The sequence below is a fragment of the Vollenhovia emeryi genome, unplaced genomic scaffold (assembly GCF_000949405.1).
Source record: "Vollenhovia emeryi isolate VEMERY1.0 unplaced genomic scaffold, V.emery_V1.0 DF939165.1, whole genome shotgun sequence".
In the NCBI taxonomy this organism is placed as follows: Eukaryota; Metazoa; Arthropoda; class Insecta; order Hymenoptera; family Formicidae; genus Vollenhovia; species Vollenhovia emeryi.
The window spans coordinates 1,262,473-1,279,993 of NW_011967201.1; the positions used below are offsets into that span (position 1 = coordinate 1,262,473).

The following is a 17,521-nucleotide window of genomic DNA, read 5'->3' on the forward strand; positions in this document are numbered from 1 at the left end:
AGAGTGAGCCAACGTTACAATGATACATTTCGCTCTAGAAAACTGAACAAAAATAATTGTCTAATGCATCATTGCAACGTCCTAGTGATCTTATACCTCGCCTCGAGTCGCTAGACACGTGCTAAGAGAGAACTGTGGTTTGTGCATTCAGGAATACGTAATCAAAACACAGAGAGGTCCGCTTCCCGAACGATCCTGGAGAGTGAGCCGACGTTACAATGACTTCGTACAGCTCAACGCAGCTCTATCCGTGTCCGGCTTCGACCTGCCGCTACCGCCAAAGAGGATCATCGGTAACATGGAGCCAGACTTTATAGCTCAGCGACAAATAGCACTGCAGGTTCAACCTAATAACGAGACGTTCACTCTTACGCGCCGCGCTCGTGCGACACGATAGAAAGTAGAAGATAATCCGCCTTTTACTTGCAGAATTATCTAAACATAGTACTAATGAATCCTATACTGGCATCCTCGCTTCCCATGAAAAAGTTTTTAGACCCTGAGAATTACACCGCACCCTTACATGGTAAGCCCGACTGCTCGCTATGAAAACGCAATATGCAATGTTGTTCAACAGGCTGATTTGTTAGCCTGGTCAGTTAATATCTTGGATCAGGCGTGGCCAACTTATGGCCGGTGTCACCTGGACCGCGATATTTAAAAGAAAAAAAACTTCATTAATGTTTTATAAAACTAGTTTCAGTTTTTTTCTTCAATTAAAAATTGTGAGATGAAACTAATTTTGTTAATGTTTAAATTTAACACTAACAACAGGGTTTTGTTTTCTCCTTATAAAAGAATACAAAAAAATGTCAACATTTTAAAGCCTGTTTCGGCCCGCGGAGAGTGTAAAAGTTTTGAGTGTGGCTCCGTGAATCGAAAAAGGTTGGCCGTGTCTGTCTTTTTAATTTCAGTTGTGTAAATAATTGTACAATTTGCGTGTCTCTAGACATTAGTCGCGACAGCAAAAATGCGCGAAATGTGAACGTCCTCTGTCTTTTCTAGAAATCGCACTGCAACAAGTGTCGCTAGCATTACGGAGCGATGCCAATTTCGAAGTAGGCAAGGCCATCCCCGACATGGGATGGCGGTTGAGAAAACATTATTATACGGTGAAAAATCGCCAGAATCCGAAGCAGGAGCTTCTGCTAGCTTGGGTCGAGTTCGGCCCTGACAAGCACCTGCAGGACAAGGATATACATGGGGTATTCAAGACCCTAGGCTCTCTACGGCACACTTACATCGAACCTATAGTACACCAGCATGTCACAGACAACGGGGCACTAACGATAAGAAATTTCTACTCGGCTGGCACATTGCGTGACGTTTTATGCATTACCAAGCCTAAGCAGCCATTTATAAAAAAGTATGGAAATCCGAAACAAATAAAAGCGTTAACAGTACAAGAAATTGCCACGTACGGTTATCAGGTTAGTGGTTATTGCGCGCAAACGCATATTGCAACGAGACACTTCGAAGTTACTCTTCGTAATGGTTGACACTACGATTTGTAGATATTAGAAGCTTTAGGATTTCTTCATGAAAAGGGATTACCTTATGGGCACTTACACACCGGCAATGTTCTCTTGACTCCGAGATGCGCTAAATTATTGGATATAGAGAACGGGCTCCTAGGATTGCCAGCGTTTTACCGGCCTTACGTGGTTCAAAGGCGCAAATTACATGCCACGGTAATATATGGAGAAAGAGATATACGTTATTCTATAAGTAGTGGTAATAATTGAACGTTTTTAAACCTAAAAGACTTGAAATATTCCCTCTGTGTATCGGCGTTTTTCTTTTATCAAGTTTGATATGTTTTTCTTGACAGACTCAGGTTGACGTGTACTCATTCGGGCATGTTTTGTACGAAATGGCGTTCGGACGACCGCTTTTGGAGGCAACGTGCTCCGATTTGCCGCACTGCGAAGCGAATCTAAAGAATTTGTTGGAGGTCATCTTATCGCCGGAAGCTCTGAAACAAGATCTGCCAACAGTGATACGGCTGCTGGAACATCCGTTCTTCGAATCGGCGAGGCACGCTGCGTCAGCAATTGGCACCGTGGAGAAGCCGTACTTCAAACTGAGCAATCACTTGAAGGAGGCTCTGCAGGAGGCTGTAAACAAAGCCGAGCAACGCCTGCGCGATGAACAGAAAGTCGCCCGACATCAGAAGAGACTTGTCAAGGTGCAAGAAATGATGAGCTCGGAAGAAGAAATGAAGAAACGGAAGCATAAACTGGTAAGTGTAGAAACAACCAAGTGAAAAGGAACCCGGAACGAAAAATAACTTATTTGCCGAGATACAAATCTCAATTTTCGATTGTTGTACTCTTCTGCCTGCAGAAGAAAGAGCAGAAATTGGCGCAAGAACAACGTTCTTCCTCGCAACTGGGTACGAACGGGACGAAGCAAATAAATGGTAAGAGCCCGGAGCGTTCAGACAGCCCGACAAGTACTTCCACGGCTACCAGCGTTGGAACGTTGACTCCTCCGTCGCTTCGTAAGTCATTATAATGCTTCCTCGTCGCTGTTGTCGTCGATGCTAATTGACATTTACGTTTCTACATCTCTTGATTAGCTGGACACAAAAGTTGATGGCGCGTACTGAGGTCATTCCTTTCACGTAGGTCATTCGAGCGTTCAGATCTTAAATATCTTTAACGAATCCCTACCATTATCTTTATTTTCATTGTCATTTTCATTTTGTATGACTTTTTCCTCATCACTGCTTTGCAGGTTTTCCGTGTGAGAAGTATTTTTGTAATTATACCCTTAGCTTATCTAATGCATACTTTTAGATCTTTTGATGTTGTACACAATATAGAGCTGTCACAGATATCGACCACTCTCGTTTTCTTGAAGAGACAAATTAGACAATTATTTTTATTCAATTTTCTAGAGTAAAATGCACATATTACATATCACGAAGAGTCTACTGTCACTTAAATTTTTTCTACTAAAGGTTCTGTGGAAATTACGCACGCAAATGCAGTTCCTGGCAAAGGTGTTCCGCCACCACCACCACCCTCGTTGCCACCGCCACGTGAAGCATCCGGTGGTGCGTCGAATAGTGTATCAAAATCGTCAAATGACCGTGCTGCTTTACTCGGAAGTATTTGCAATTTCGACAAGACTAGACTGCGAAGGATTACAAATGGACATCGTTAGAAACGTTAGATATAGAGAAGCGAAGGGTCACGCGGATTGTTTGTCTCAAATCTGGCGTGACCGCAATGTCGAACAAAGAACTTCCCTTGCTTGATTAGGACAAGATAATGTACCTGTAGATTATCATGGTGGATTCAAAGGTTGTCTGAATGATAGCTGTATCGTGCTTCTTGTGGTACTCCTAATGATACTGAATATCGTTTCCTTTCGATCGCGACACTTGCATTTTACGAATTAAAAAATTTTCGATATGTTATTTATTGACGCTCGCTACGTGAACAAGATTTTAGCTTAAAACAATTACATTAAGAATACACTATATTAAATTTGTGATATTTATATATATATATACACATATGGTCGATATATTAGTCCCGTTTGGCCTACTCTGCGTTTTTACGAAATATAATGCAATGCTTGCTTCGTCTGTATTAGATCTGCCGTCCAGGAACGAGCCTAAACAGAACAACCAATCAAAATATCAATTGCTTTGGAAATTTTGCCATCTTTACGAGTCGTCTCATATCGTCTTCTTTCCGTACACGTATACACTAGAGATTATGTAATTTAAAAAGAAAAGATATTGTATAACGTAATAATAGGAGTATATAATTGTATATTATCTAATTTACGGAACACACGCGTACAGTAATTATGCTGGGAGCAATTTGAAACGTTTTTAGATTTATTTTGACTGACTCTCACGACTGCTCGACCGTGAATCAAGGATACACATTCGCGATATAATTATTCGAGAAATTCCATCTTCTAGTCCAACATATCCCCCTTATGCAGTTATAATGATAGAATTTTGTAACATATCTTGTTTAACGCGGGCCAAGTTTCGCGATCGATTTTACATTATTGTTAATCAGGGCTTGTTTTTCTCTTTCTATACACACACATATATATAAATATATAAATATATATATATAATTTGTTTGAATACAAAAAGAAAATTAAAAGAAAAAGCAGTGATACACAATGGGGTGATAACATGTATGTATATTAAGTAAATCTTCTCTCGTTATACTCATCTACTGTTCTGTCTATTCAAAGTTTATGACATACATAATATATAAATATAAATATAAATACATAGTTCTCGTTCGTGTTCGTACTGTACAATGCAAGGATCGTACGCCGCTTTTGTATCGCTCGTAAGACCGGAATGTCCAGTTTTACAAATTAAAAACGTGCCAAGGGATATGCGGTCTTCGTATTGATAGATAATATGATACCAGCAGTTGTGTAGGCCATAGCGTAATCTATTTCTATATGTCGACAACAGTCAAGTATATGTTCTGTATAATCAATTGTCTGTGGATATTATAACGAAACCTGTAATATATAATCACACGTTTTAATACACTTATTATTGTCTTAGATGTATATGGCAACTGGTGAAATTATGATTCGTGAGATCATTTCAGACGCAGATGGCGATGAAAATAATCCGAAAAACATACAAATAATAAGGCGGGGAAATATACATGTATGCATATATTTCACGATCTGTTATATAGGTATCAGCTTCCAAAAGGTTGTCTATATACACTCAAGAGTATAAAGGAATAAGCTCTTGTAATTTCACGAAATTTTACGTTCAACGAAATCTCGTAAACAAAAAATACTGCGACATTACCAGAGTATATATTAACGTATTTCATAATATAGATATTTTTTGGAAAAAAAACATGTTGGGCCGAAAGACGATAAAGTTAACGTTTATCGGCAAGAAAAATATTCTTTTATGGTATTAAATTGTGTTGTGCACATAGTAATGAAATGTTCAGAATCGATTACTACCGAGCTCTTTAAGAGTCCTTCGTAATTGACATGATTTTTATGCGTTACTTTAGATTACTCCCTTTCGAAGTCATTGCCTTACACACATTTGTAAACAGGTAGTGTACATAGCATGCAGAAGTCGTGTAGAGACCTGACGTAATCTAGGGAAGGGAACAAATTTTGCGTTTACTGTTAAGAGAAAATGTCAAACGATAAAACAAACAAGACAATTTTATTTCAGACGATAGAGAAAGACGAAATATTTTAATACTTAATAATATATTCAACAAGTATATGATACATATATAAATTTATCACGTTCGAATAGCCCCAAAAATTTTGATAGCAGTCCGTGTGTATAGTATAAAAGTATGTGTATTCGACATTGTGTATATATACGCACACGCACGGGAGCGTACATAGATATGCGATTGTCATAATAACAGCTGTTGTAACGACTTAAATATATCGCAATAAATATCCAAAAAAAAAAAAACAATCATGCATCATCGGCGAACGAATACATTGGCTTCTGGTTTTCTTTCACAGCTATAAAGTGAAGTAAAAACGCACTTCCCGTCCATGCTGCAGCCACATCCATGCTTTTTCAAACGAGTTTTTATGCAAATTTTAAAATTACAACATTACAACTTACGAGTGGTTTCTTCCACGTAGGCGCCCTGTGCATTAGTTGTTCGGTGCTCGTTTATCTTAACTGCAAACGCGAATGCCTATTACGCGGCCCTTAGCAAAACGAGTAGAAATCGATTAATTGGCACGGTGCTTCTAACGAGAGCGCGAAGCGTATAATCAATAATGGCCGTGTGTGCGCTATACTTGCGCTAATAGTGACACCTTAGATCTCCGAAAAATAAAATAATGGATGAGGTACTGGCACGATTTTTCTCATTTTATACGTTACGTTATTAAACCTTAGTTGCATTACGTAGTCTCCGCTTGTACTATCAAAACTTTTATTGACAATCATCGTAAAATCATAATGATAGCGTTATAATTAGTCGTACTATGTACATATATAATATACAAGAAATCCTACTTTTGCGCGCGAGAAGTGGGACATTCTGTATACAGATATTTATAAATTATTATACAAGGCGGTATATGTGTACAATAGACGTTATCCAAGAAATATGTAACTCTCCGAGAAGGAAATCAGCAAAATGTATCGAAAGCTTGTGCACCTTATCTTCTTACAAATCTCTGATGAATGCAATCAGTTCTTTGCTTATAAAAAATTGTTTATAATTATAATTATTTATAATTAAAAATAATCCGCTATTAGTCACTATTTATCATTTAAAAATTAAATCTCTATAATGAAACCAACCGGGAACGGAGTTCATCGATACAGTCTGTCCTTGAAATTAGTAAAAAAAAAATTAATATCGTGAAATAAACATTTTAATTTCATATTAAAAAATATGTAGGATACATTATGGTGAGAGTATCAAGCGATTTCTCGGAGAGTTACGTGGAATAATTATTAAAAAAAACGATGGAAACGTCAGTTTCGCAAAATGACTTCTTACACAATTGATGCTTACATTACGATACTCAATATTGTCAAAAATACTATTACAATACGAATGTACGCATTAAAAAGGAAACTGATGTCGCACAAGATTTACGTTTACATATACAAATTTCTCACGGGATTACGTTACATACAAATCTCACTTTTGTGACGTTATCAATTTCTCTTTATATATTTGGCAAATTAAGGCTAGACGGAGGGAGACGAAGGAATAGGCATCATCTTCGTCATAACTTAGAGTGAAGCTTTTCCGTTGCTGCTTTCAATCTGAAAATTTTGAAATATTTCTTTTGTCGCTTTTCGCTTGGCATTGTTCCTTCAAAAAGCATTATTCAACAGACGCTCGTTAACGTTTTAGGGTGATTTAATTACGGGGCGCTACCTTGAAAGCTCTTGCTGAATGTGATCGGTTATCGCTTTTCGCGCCTCCGTCTCGCTCGCCTGCGACTCCCGCAATTCGGCCAGCAATCCGCTAAAGTCTATGGGCTCGCCGTAATTCATGGTAACTCTCTTTCCCATTTTAAACATATACGGCGGCTCGTTGGGAAGTACTTCATCCATACCGAGATGACAGATAGGAATTACAATAGGCGTGACGGGCGATTCTAATATTAATCTACCCACGCCCCACTTCAACCTAAACAACATCATCGATTGTATATTCTCGCTGCGTTTTATTATTTAACGTGGCTTCTGCAACATGCTCATCTCTAGCCACTACGCCAGTTTTTTTCGCGTATCAGTATTAAAAGGCGATCTTGTGCGATCTCTTCGAGATGTGTGTCTCTCTCTCTCAGAAATCAGACAATATTTAATATAACGATCCGTTGCCACAGAGAAATTTGTCCAACTCTCATCGAATCAATTTTTACCTTCGATTTAAAAGGATAAATTGCAAATCACAAAGGTCTCTGCATATTTAACCGTACAACAGAGCATACACGGCGGCGAAGTGAATTCTAGGCGACGCAGATCGCGTTATCCGGTCTTATTTGCGGAGAATTTACGAAAGTAACTCGAGTACGAACCTCATGTCTTCCTTAAGCATATTGACTTTTCCCTCGGGGAAGACGTGCACCCACTCGCCAAGGGCCAGCCTTTCGATGCAGAAGTCCATGGCTGCCTGATACACGCCGTCGCCGCGGACGATGGGTATGCACTTGCCGAGCATGAAAAAGTAGGAATGCCAGACATTCGTGAAACAAATGTCCTGCGCGGCGAGCGACCATCGTATCTTACGTCGATTAAACCCGTGCCGGACGTCCAGGGTCGCTAAATGAGTTCAGAGATTTTTCTTTCTTTAATTCTTTCATTCGATCGCATATCGGCGTCGTTCTGAGAAAGAAAAATACGTCTCAAAAAAGGGACAAGGCGCACGTGAAGGGTGTCGAGACTAGCTCATCATTTGTCTTAAAAGAAAAAAAAGGAAGGAAAAAGTTTGAACAAAAAAAAAGAGTCGCTCTCAATTATCGGCACGCAATTAAACGCCAGGGACGCAATGGAACCAAGAACAGAAATACGGAGGATGAAAACGCGAGATTGCGCGATAAACGGGTCAATAGACGAATGATACGGAGTATCGTTCACGTTTATTATTGTATCACGCTGTCAACTAACGGACGCTTATCGCCATTGTCCTCCGCTCACGATGGATCAGTTATCGTAAGCTAATCGTTTTGTCGTCGCTACTTATCGCCGGTTAACGGTGCTCCATATCTCGAAAGGGAAATTCAACACTGTTACTCGAGTAATTAAGAAAGAAGCTAATTTGTCGCGCTCTAGCTATCGTAATTTAATTTTAACCAATATAGGGAAGTCCCCTATTACGAGATAGGCTCCTAATTAGAGATAGCGCGAGGTTCCTACAACATTAATAGGCATCATCTGTTGGTTCCACCGTGAATTTATTGCTCTTGGAGCGAAATCTGTTTAATAAAAAATGCATTGCTAGATTGTGTTGCGAAAAGAGATTTGTTATTGAATTTGGACGTTGAAAGCCTGCTATCTCATATTACAAGCCTATCCGATAATCGGGGGACTTTCCTCTATTAAAGAAGAAAGCAATCCCGAGTCGAAATTTTGACCTTTAATTCTATGTTGAACCTTTAACTCCTGCTTTAAAACTGATAGTGTCGGATATTTCTACTTTTGCCAATCTAGCATGAAAGTAGGTCCTTTTAAGTAGGAGCTAAAGTAAATTTTTAGAATTAAAGATTCAAGGGGGGAGTAAAAAATATAATGTCATCGAAGTAGGTTATCGCTGGTCTATGTAGGTGTATAGATCAGCTAAGTGGGTGTAAATTATCCTTAAAAGTGTCAAAATAGTACCAAAATCTCATCCTTGGGGATCCCAAGGAATCGGAAAGGCAAAAAATGAAAGGGTTAAAATTAATAATATATAGATGACTAGCGAAGGCTCCAATAAAAACTAAACTGAAATGAACGCGTACGAGCTGGGCGCAGGAATCACGGCGCAGTATATCTCAATGGGTATTGTTTGATGATCTCAATGTATCACGATCATAAAATAATCTCGATTGAAATATACAGGGTGTCTCATTTAAAATAATCCACGCAAATATCTCCAATAGTTTGAAAGATACGGAAAAACGTTTCAAACAAAAGTTGCAATAGTGCTCCAATTATTGAAAATTTTTGTGTATGTTATATTGAACTTAACGGTGTATTTTCAGGTGTAAAAGCATTCACGACGCCGAGCGTACACTCTGGTACACGTACCAAACAGTCGCCAAGAATCGCCTAATTAAAACCTGAAGAAACGCCCGTTGGCGTCACATCGCCGTGTTGAAAAGTTACCAAAAATAAAAAAAAAAGTTGAAATAGACCAAATGATTCAGCGCGCATTCCATTGCTGAAAAAAAAAACATGGGCCAAAAACGACGTAAAACAACGCGGTAGAGAAAGGGTTAAAAAATGACGCTTCTTCTCGGTTGAGAGACGATCGGATTTATCTAATCCCTCTTTGTCCGACAACCGGGTGCGCTTTCCGCCCCCCCCCCCCTCCCTCCCTCGCATCAAAGCGACGCGGCATTGTGTTCTGTCCTTAACGTTTCATTGCGTCCGCGGCTCTAACTGCCTCGCGCGGCCCGGCGAGCGTAAAGAGTGCCTTCGGGGCGTTTTGCCGTTTTGTCAGGCGGCGAACGGCCGGGCACTTCGCACCCCGGACGATTCGCGCGCATTTTATTTTTCTCAATTTCTCGAGACGATAAATCAAGAGCCGCCGCGTTGCGCGCGGCTCTTGGGGGCCCGCGCGAGGCCGAGCGCACGGGAGGGAAAGGGGGTGAGGAAGGGAGGAACTGATGATACGTTATTATATGCGCAATGCCGAGAGGCATTTAACAAACGACGTGGCGGGGTGGGGGAGAAAAAAAAACAGAGTCTCTTACCCCATATACCCGGATCGTCGAAGCAACTGTGATGATTCGACACGGTAATGAGCGGAACGTTTTTCGGCCGGAGGTCTAAGGCGCGCACGATAATGTGCTTGTTGTACACCGTCGTTTTGTTCAGCCATTCTTAAATGCAGAAGAGATTCTTGGTTAGATTAGAGCGCGCCGGGATTAATTCGGTCGCGGCGGCAGTCCCGGGGGTTTCCCGCGGGAAGAGCGGGGGGTGCTTCGCCTCTCCGATCCTGGACCGCGCGGCGCGAAAAAAAAAAAAATCATCGGGGCTTAATCGGCGCCGCGTTTCCCCTGTCGATTTGGCAGACTCAGGAAATTAGACCCTCGCACGGATCGGGATACCCTCCCTTGTGAAAATACTACGATTTCCGTTTGCCACTTGCCTTACGCCGTTATCTCGGCGTTATCCGTAATTATCCGCTTCGTTTACGATCGTTTTAAATTACATAAACAGCTGAGGTAGTAGAACAGAGAGCGAGAGAATTAATGACGGCTAATGCTTCGCTGCGATTGAACTTAACGACGGTTAATGCTTTGCCTAGGAATAAAAAGAACATGAGACTTTATCCTTTGAAAAAACGTGCGACAAAACGATCGGCGCTGCGGTCAGCGTGTGATTAAATTACGTATTAAATTGCCATGACTGCATCACTAAAGGCCGTTGTTGCAAGTCAGAAAGTATACGGGTAACCTTTAGATTTGCCACGTATGCAAATTGGCACGCTTATTGCGCAAATGAATAAATTACCATAGCGTCTGTCGAATTACTTCTGATCAGTAATGCGGACAGCGGCAGAAATATCGGACTCGGGCACAAAAAGTGCCCACATTTATACAATTTCCGTGTGAACCGATGAGTTTATTAAAATGAATGCAGAAAAAAAGTCATCTATTATGAGACGGCAGGTTTTCAACGTCCAGTTCAGTGCTTAATCTTTTTTTCGCAACGACTACACGATCTAACAATCAATTTACTACTATAATAAACAGATTTCACCCCGGGGGCAATAAATTCACGGTGGACCCAACAGATGATGCCTGTTAATTGTAGCAGAAACTCCGCTATCTCGTATTAGGAGCCTGTCTCATAATAGGGGACTTTGCTCTACGTGTAAATGCGAATAAAAAATGAATGTCATGCACAAATGTCGATGTCGGAAATGAATGATGTATTGTGCGCGGAAACGTCATGGGAAAAAAAAAACAAAAGGAACGTTAATCTGCGCTGACGACGAGGAAAAAGATTGCGGAAACGAGCTCGGCGCGTAACTCGAAGTCTCTACAAAATTATTTCAAATTCATTTTCACCGCGCCGCTGTTTGTTCTTACGAAATTAATTTACTGTATTGCCACTTGATCAAAATATATGATAAAATATACATATAGTATACAGTTAAAAATTGTGCGCCTCGAGTTTTATTTTAAGTCGAGATATACGCGCACAATAGAATGCACGTTTTTTTCTCCGAATCTCATTCTGCGAGTGCGCGCCCATTGTCCAGTTGTAAGCGACTCCACTCGATTATTCAACAGCTCCGGATGCAAATTTGACGATCTTACGAACCTATGTCGATCCGTCATAAACGTTTTAATTAGCACATTAGAATTCGCGGGGAGAAAAAGGGTATCGTTTCCTGGCAGCTAGAACTTGCAAAAATCACCGTGCTGTCACGTCACATGATGGATTACATGTCATACACGTTCCGTATGTTAATTCCAAGATTATTTCAGGCGCGGGGAATGCCTTATTTTGAAAACCGTGCTTGTTTACGACGTTCCGCGTAGCGCCCGTCGTCGAGAACGTTGCACGAGATACGGTCCATTCAGCAAGCAATAGCCACTGTAATTAACCATAATGATTGATGACGATACAACGGCTTTGACCTCTCTCTTTCTCTCGCTCTCTCTCCCTCTTCTCAGTAAAAATGATATTGACAGATTACGTTTATTTTCATCATCTCATATCGCAACTCGCGTGATTGTTGAACGCGTATATTCCGCGGACGTACAGTGCTTTGTGTAAACGCGGCTTCTTTTACAATTGTAAGGGGGGAAAAAACCGGAGAATGGACGGGGGCTTCAACGTGTAATTTTTTTTGTTTTTAACGTTTGATAAGACGGCTAACTCCACAAGTGTCCTTCTAAATTGCGTCACTGTCCGTTTAAATACTATGACGGAGGACTTTTAATAAGGCTGCAATTGTAGCGAACAATCCTCGTTACATTGACGAAAAACGTTTCCACGTTATTTAGGGTACGTCCGGGTGCTCGTTATCAGTGCCACTTAGCCCTGAGAGCGTCGTTTTAGCTTCCTTCGGCGCATAATCAACAAAAATATGTACACTGAAAAAAATTTCTGGTTGAATATGTAGGATTACAGGAATTCTGGTAAATCCTAAAGGAATTATCTGATTCGTCCATATTCAACCAGAAATTTTTTTCAGTGTAGATACGCTTTCAGCGCTAAGTAGTGCTAATTGAGTATTTTTAGCCGCGGGACAACTACCTGTAATATTGTACGAATATTAGAGATACACGTCTGCCGATACAATTAATTAAGTACGTTATTTCATTCTGCGCGGACAAGTGTGTAATATCTGCCGCGCTAAAAATGGGGCATCCTGTTATATAAATTCCGTCGATGGCAATCATCAGCTTCGAAAGGGAAGCCGCGCGCGAATGGAAATACGTCAATTATCCTTGAGCGATTTAACTCTCTTTCTCCCGTAACGACGTTGGAGCGCAGCCTTCGGGAATCCGCGACCGTACCCCGTGCAGTTTCGACTTTTCCGTACGACGACGACGACGACGACGACGGCGACGGCGACGGCGACGGCGACGGCAACGGCGACGACGGCGGCGATCGTCGTCCATGTGAATCGCGACGAAACCCGGGCGCCGCGCACCTCGATTTAACCTTCGTGCACGTTCCGCGCGACCGTACACGGCGATGGCGCACGAGGAGGCCCGCGCGCATGCACCTCGCCCGGGATCGGCCCGGTAGCCGCTCGCTCGGCGGCGCCGTATCTCGCGCGCGAGCGAGTCCGCGCTCGCGGGGACCGCCGGCGCCGACGGGGATCCCGCGCGTGGACCGGCACGCGGAACGGCGTGCTCTTACCTATGATGATCTTGGAAAAAATGCCCACCGCCGCGAAGGTTATGCTGCTCGCGATGTTCCACAGCCGGGACGGGTTCCGTAGTTGCGGTATGAGCCACTTGATGTCGTATACCATCGCGCCGGCGGCCACCACCGTGCCCGGCGACTGAGGAGAGCGGACGGCGGCGCGGCGGATGTCTGAACGTTCGGGAAACGGCTTCCCCGCGTTATATCGTCCGGTCTTTCGTAACGCGCGGCAGCCATCTTCGTGGCGAGTCCGCGCGCCATGTTTCGCGACGCGAGTCACGTGGCCGCGCGGGCGCGCCCGAGCGGCGCCGGCGGCGGCCGAGCGCGCACGAGCTGCACCGGCTCCCTGCACCTGAACCGCGAAAATCGCATTTAGGCTCGCTTCCCAACTGCGCGTGGCGCCGCGTTAAATTTAGAATATTTAGGCCGCCTCGTCACCTGTCGGCGCTCGCCTGCGATTACGCGCGCACTTTTATCGGGTCGTTAAAGCGATTGGACTCGCGCGAGTTTTGACCGCTCGCCGCGCTCGCCATTATTTCGCAGCGCGCCGAGTCCCGGTCGGCTTTTACGCGGAAGAGAAATATCCGAGTGCCTGTCGCAGTCCGTTTCCCCCGTAGAAAACACCATAGCAATCTAGGAAATAGTCGAACAATTATGAACAATTCTTAACGGCCTGCGTCCACGACGCTAGAACTCGGTCCAAGTTTCAGCTTCGAAAAATGTGCAGCCAATTAACTCGCAGCTATTCCATAAGAGCTGCAGGTTGGATTGGCTACGCGTTTCTCGGAACTAGAACTTGGACCAATATAATAATATACAATAACATAACACAAATTATATTAATAGAGGAAAATTCTCTATTATGAGATAGGCTTCTAATATGAGATAGCAGATTTTCAACATCAAAATTTAACTACGAGCCTTTATTCACAACGATTGCACGATCTAACGACGAACTTGCCACCCGAGCAGACTTCACTCCAAGGGCAATGAACTCACGATGAAACGAATATGATGCCTATTAATTTAGCAAAAACCCTGCTCTCTCGTATTAGGGGCTTATCGCATAATAGCAAACTACTCTATTAATTCGATTTGATGCGAAAATTAGATTCGAATAGCAGAAATTAAAATTCGAACAGAGCGAAATGTCGGCCGATAACAATTCGTATTCAAATGGTTCGCGCATCTACATGTCGGCGAACGGCGGCGCAATTCTCGCGACGCGGAAAATAACTTCAGCGATGGCGGAACCCGCGGTATTCATGAACCGCGCCGGCTATCGCCGCGCCGGCGACGCTAGTGTTGCAGGACTAGAACATAACTTGGACAGTTTAATTAAATCGACACCGCCGGCCCTATTACCTCCCTTTCATTTGACGTATCTTTTTCGCGGCTTAATTACGCCGCGGTCGGACGATCGGATCGCGCCGCGTAACGAGGCGTCCGGGCACGCACGCGGACGAGAGCCCGAGCGGTCAGAAAGTGGAAAACGAACAAGAGCGGAGGGCACGGCGAGCGCGCGGAATATTAAGCGTGGGAAAAAAGACGCGCACGAGAAACGCGTGGCAGGAAGGAAGAAGAGAGGCGGATACCGAGAACTACGAACCGAGTAAACGAGAAGGGCGCTGTTAAGGGGGCGGGGGCGTCGGACGAGGGGAAAAAGCGCGACTCGAGCGTAGAAACGCGCGAGGGGTCTCGAGGATAGAGAAGAGAAGCGTAGTGGAGCTCCCTCTCCCGAAAATTCTCGTGTGAAAAAATCACGAGCCTCCTTCCGGGCGAATAGAATCGTGCGATAATGTACGGCGATGGCGTGTGTATTATCTGTTGCATTACGGGCGTCGGAAGTGCGAGAGAAACGTGCGAAGATCGGAGACGCGGGGTCTGAAAAGGACGGACGTGTACAGCGATGAGCAGAATGGTTGCAACATTTTTTTTTTACGATAGACATATGCTTTAACTATTAGTTATTATCTTAACAAGAGGTTGAGAAAACCGGTCCTTAATAGAGTAAAAGATGTTTTGAGAGCACAATACACTTAACGGCGCAGAAGTCAACGTTATTATAATATTTAATTATTGATAAGACGCGTATTTGTAAATCAATGATTTTTATAATTCTGCATCGGATGAGAATTTGTGTATGCAATGTGTGATTGATCGTCGAGTAACTTGAAGATTACGTGGAATGAGTGAATTAAAAAGAAATGGCCAACAGTACACGGTGTTCCCAAACGGTCACCCATTTAGGTACTAACCGCGCTCAACGCCGCTTCACTGCAGTGACAGGGTAGTTTGTGTTTCAGACAATATCTAACCATTGACGAAAATGTCGATCTTATAAAACAGCTGACATACTTTTTCATCGGTTTTCCTTTATTATATTTATTACTTTTTAACAAATATGTGTATCAATTTATTATTAATATCAATAATAGATGATTATATTTTTAAATGAATAAATGTAGTAATTCGTCGTTAATATTAATAAATAGATATTAATATATGTATTTATGCAATTAACAGAAATAATAATATCTATTTACGAATAATTCCGCACCCACAGAAAAGATTTTGGCGACTGTTTGGTACCTACACCAAAGTGTACCAGAGTGTACACTCAGCGTCACGAATGCCTTTACACCCGAAGAAAGACGCTAAAGATATCCTATAGGAAACTTTATTTTAATAAAATGAATTTTTCTATCAAAATACATTGAACTCAACAGCTATTTTCAGGCGTAAAGGCATTCGTGACGCCGAGTGTACACTCTGGTACACTTTGGTGCACGGAGATGTATCGACGGGATCAGTGTAATTGGGATAAAATGGTTGAAGCAACGTCAGTATCAATGAGTAAAAAACGTCGGATAGTTGTCTTAATAATCTGGATATTTAGTTTCAATGCTCAAAATTAAGATCCATAGCAAATACAATTGAGTGAATTATTTATGTTTGTGGTGAAGCAACTTGATTTTTTAATTCAACAGCATTTTTTCCGCGTACATGTATACCAAACAATCGCCAAAAATCGCTTATTGTGGACACAAGACTTTACGAAGCGACGCGTTATCGCCAGGCTTGGGAAGTAACTCGTTATTTGTAACGAAGTAAAGCTGGATTCAGACTGAACGCGATGAGCGATTATCCAATGGGCGTACAGGGTACATGGGAAAGCGTATAGTTTTCCTATAAAGACTGTACGCCCATTGGATATCGCTCGTCGCGTTCAGTCTGAATCCAGCCTTACAGTTACTCTTCTTTTAGTAACTCTAGCCCAACTTTGTTAGTTTCTCTCCTTCTGTAACTGTAACTTAACTCAGTTTCATTTTGTCGGCAACTAGTAAGTAATTTAACAGTTACATTAATAGTTACTTTATAGATATTTTAAACCTCTACAAATTGCACTGGGCCTTGCATTTGCGCATAAGCGCCTTCATTAACGCTTTACAATTTAAATGCAGATTTAATATTTTTATTCTCATTGCGAGAACGTAACTGCAAAGTGACGATTCGTTACCTTTAAAATAACTGTAACTGTAACGCGTTACTTTCCAGAATAACTTGTAACTGTGACTAGTTACATTTTTAGTGAAAAAAAAACTGTAACTGTAACTAGACACTTTTATAAAGTAACTTGCCCAACCCTGGTTGTCGCCAAACTTCACGGTCCACGGATCGATCGTATCTTTCATCCGCGGACACGCGCTCCGCGGCTACGACACACCGCGACATGTGGCTGTCGATGTCTAACGAGACAAAGGGGAATCGATCGACGGGGGAAGCGAGTTAAAACCGGCGAGGATCCCGGGGCCCCCGATGGGAGGGCACGATCGGTCCTCTCGTCGGCCCTCCCTGATAACTTTCCGCGAAACGCGCGCGCACCGGCAGCCTAACCGCGAGTACAATCGACACGCGAGCCGTCGACTCGCAAAGCGGCCGTCGTCGATCGCACGTTCATTTACGATCACGGGTGAAAATCTGTTGCGCGCGTGTAAGGAGAAACGTCGGGAGGAAGAAGAAGCAGAAGACGAAGAAGAAGAAGAAGAAGAAGCAGAAGGGAAGAGGCTTCTCAAAGAGAGAAAGAGAGAGAGAGAGAGAGAGAGCAGGCGCGACGGCGAACAGGAGGTACACAATGATGCGAGAGCGTTGAGTCGGGACCCGGGCGCGCGGGGCGACTGCGGGGCAGCGGGGGGGGGGCGCAGAAGGTAAGGAGAACGTCCAGTGGCATCCGCGGCGCGGCAGGAGGGGGGAAGGAGGGGAGGGATCGCAGAAGCGACGACCAGTCGAGGCGCGGAGTGGGGCGAGAGTTGGGCCTCATCTCGGCGGCCAGTTCGATCCGAGTCTCGCGACTCTCCGTGCTGCTGGGCTGCCGCGCCGTGCCGACGCGAGAAGGTACGACCCAACCCCTCGGCGGCGAGTCGGCGGAACGCTTTCGCGCGGCCGGACCGGTGCGCG

General features: G+C 43.1%; 2 protein-coding genes across 6 annotated transcripts in view; one reads left to right on the top strand and one right to left on the bottom strand.

Annotated features, from left to right (window-relative positions):
* The window catches only part of LOC105564427 (PX domain-containing protein kinase-like protein), a 7,372-nt gene extending 1,914 nt beyond the window's left edge, over positions 1-5,458 (top strand). For 2 of the 4 annotated variants that reach the window (XM_012016782.1, XM_012016783.1), the window contains exons 2-8: positions 152-293; positions 430-526; positions 1,006-1,430; positions 1,515-1,691; positions 1,832-2,242; positions 2,347-2,503; positions 2,966-5,458. In XM_012016782.1, the coding sequence (XP_011872172.1) occupies positions 219-293; positions 430-526; positions 1,006-1,430; positions 1,515-1,691; positions 1,832-2,242; positions 2,347-2,503; positions 2,966-3,171 (1,548 nt within the window). In that variant the 5' untranslated portion in view covers positions 152-218 and the 3' untranslated portion in view covers positions 3,172-5,458. Of the gene's footprint in view, positions 1-151; positions 341-429; positions 527-1,005; positions 1,431-1,514; positions 1,692-1,831; positions 2,243-2,346; positions 2,504-2,581; positions 2,627-2,965 lie in introns of all 4 variants that reach the window. The other 2 variants (XM_012016781.1, XM_012016780.1) reach the window with 2 other exon arrangements.
* On the bottom strand, positions 4,876-13,345 carry LOC105564426 (tafazzin homolog). 2 transcript variants are annotated; one of them, XM_012016778.1, is made up of 5 exons: positions 13,058-13,345; positions 9,925-10,053; positions 7,546-7,789; positions 6,900-7,154; positions 4,876-6,784 (listed from the first exon to the last, which is right to left on the bottom strand). In XM_012016778.1, exons 1-5 carry the CDS (start codon positions 13,170-13,172, stop codon positions 6,745-6,747), a joined length of 783 nt encoding a protein of 260 aa, XP_011872168.1. In that variant the 5' UTR covers positions 13,173-13,345; the 3' UTR covers positions 4,876-6,744. The 2 variants fall into 2 exon arrangements, with proteins under 2 accessions (XP_011872168.1, XP_011872169.1); XM_012016779.1 differs by lacking the exon at positions 9,925-10,053.
* Between the last annotated feature and the right edge of the window lie 4,176 nt (positions 13,346-17,521).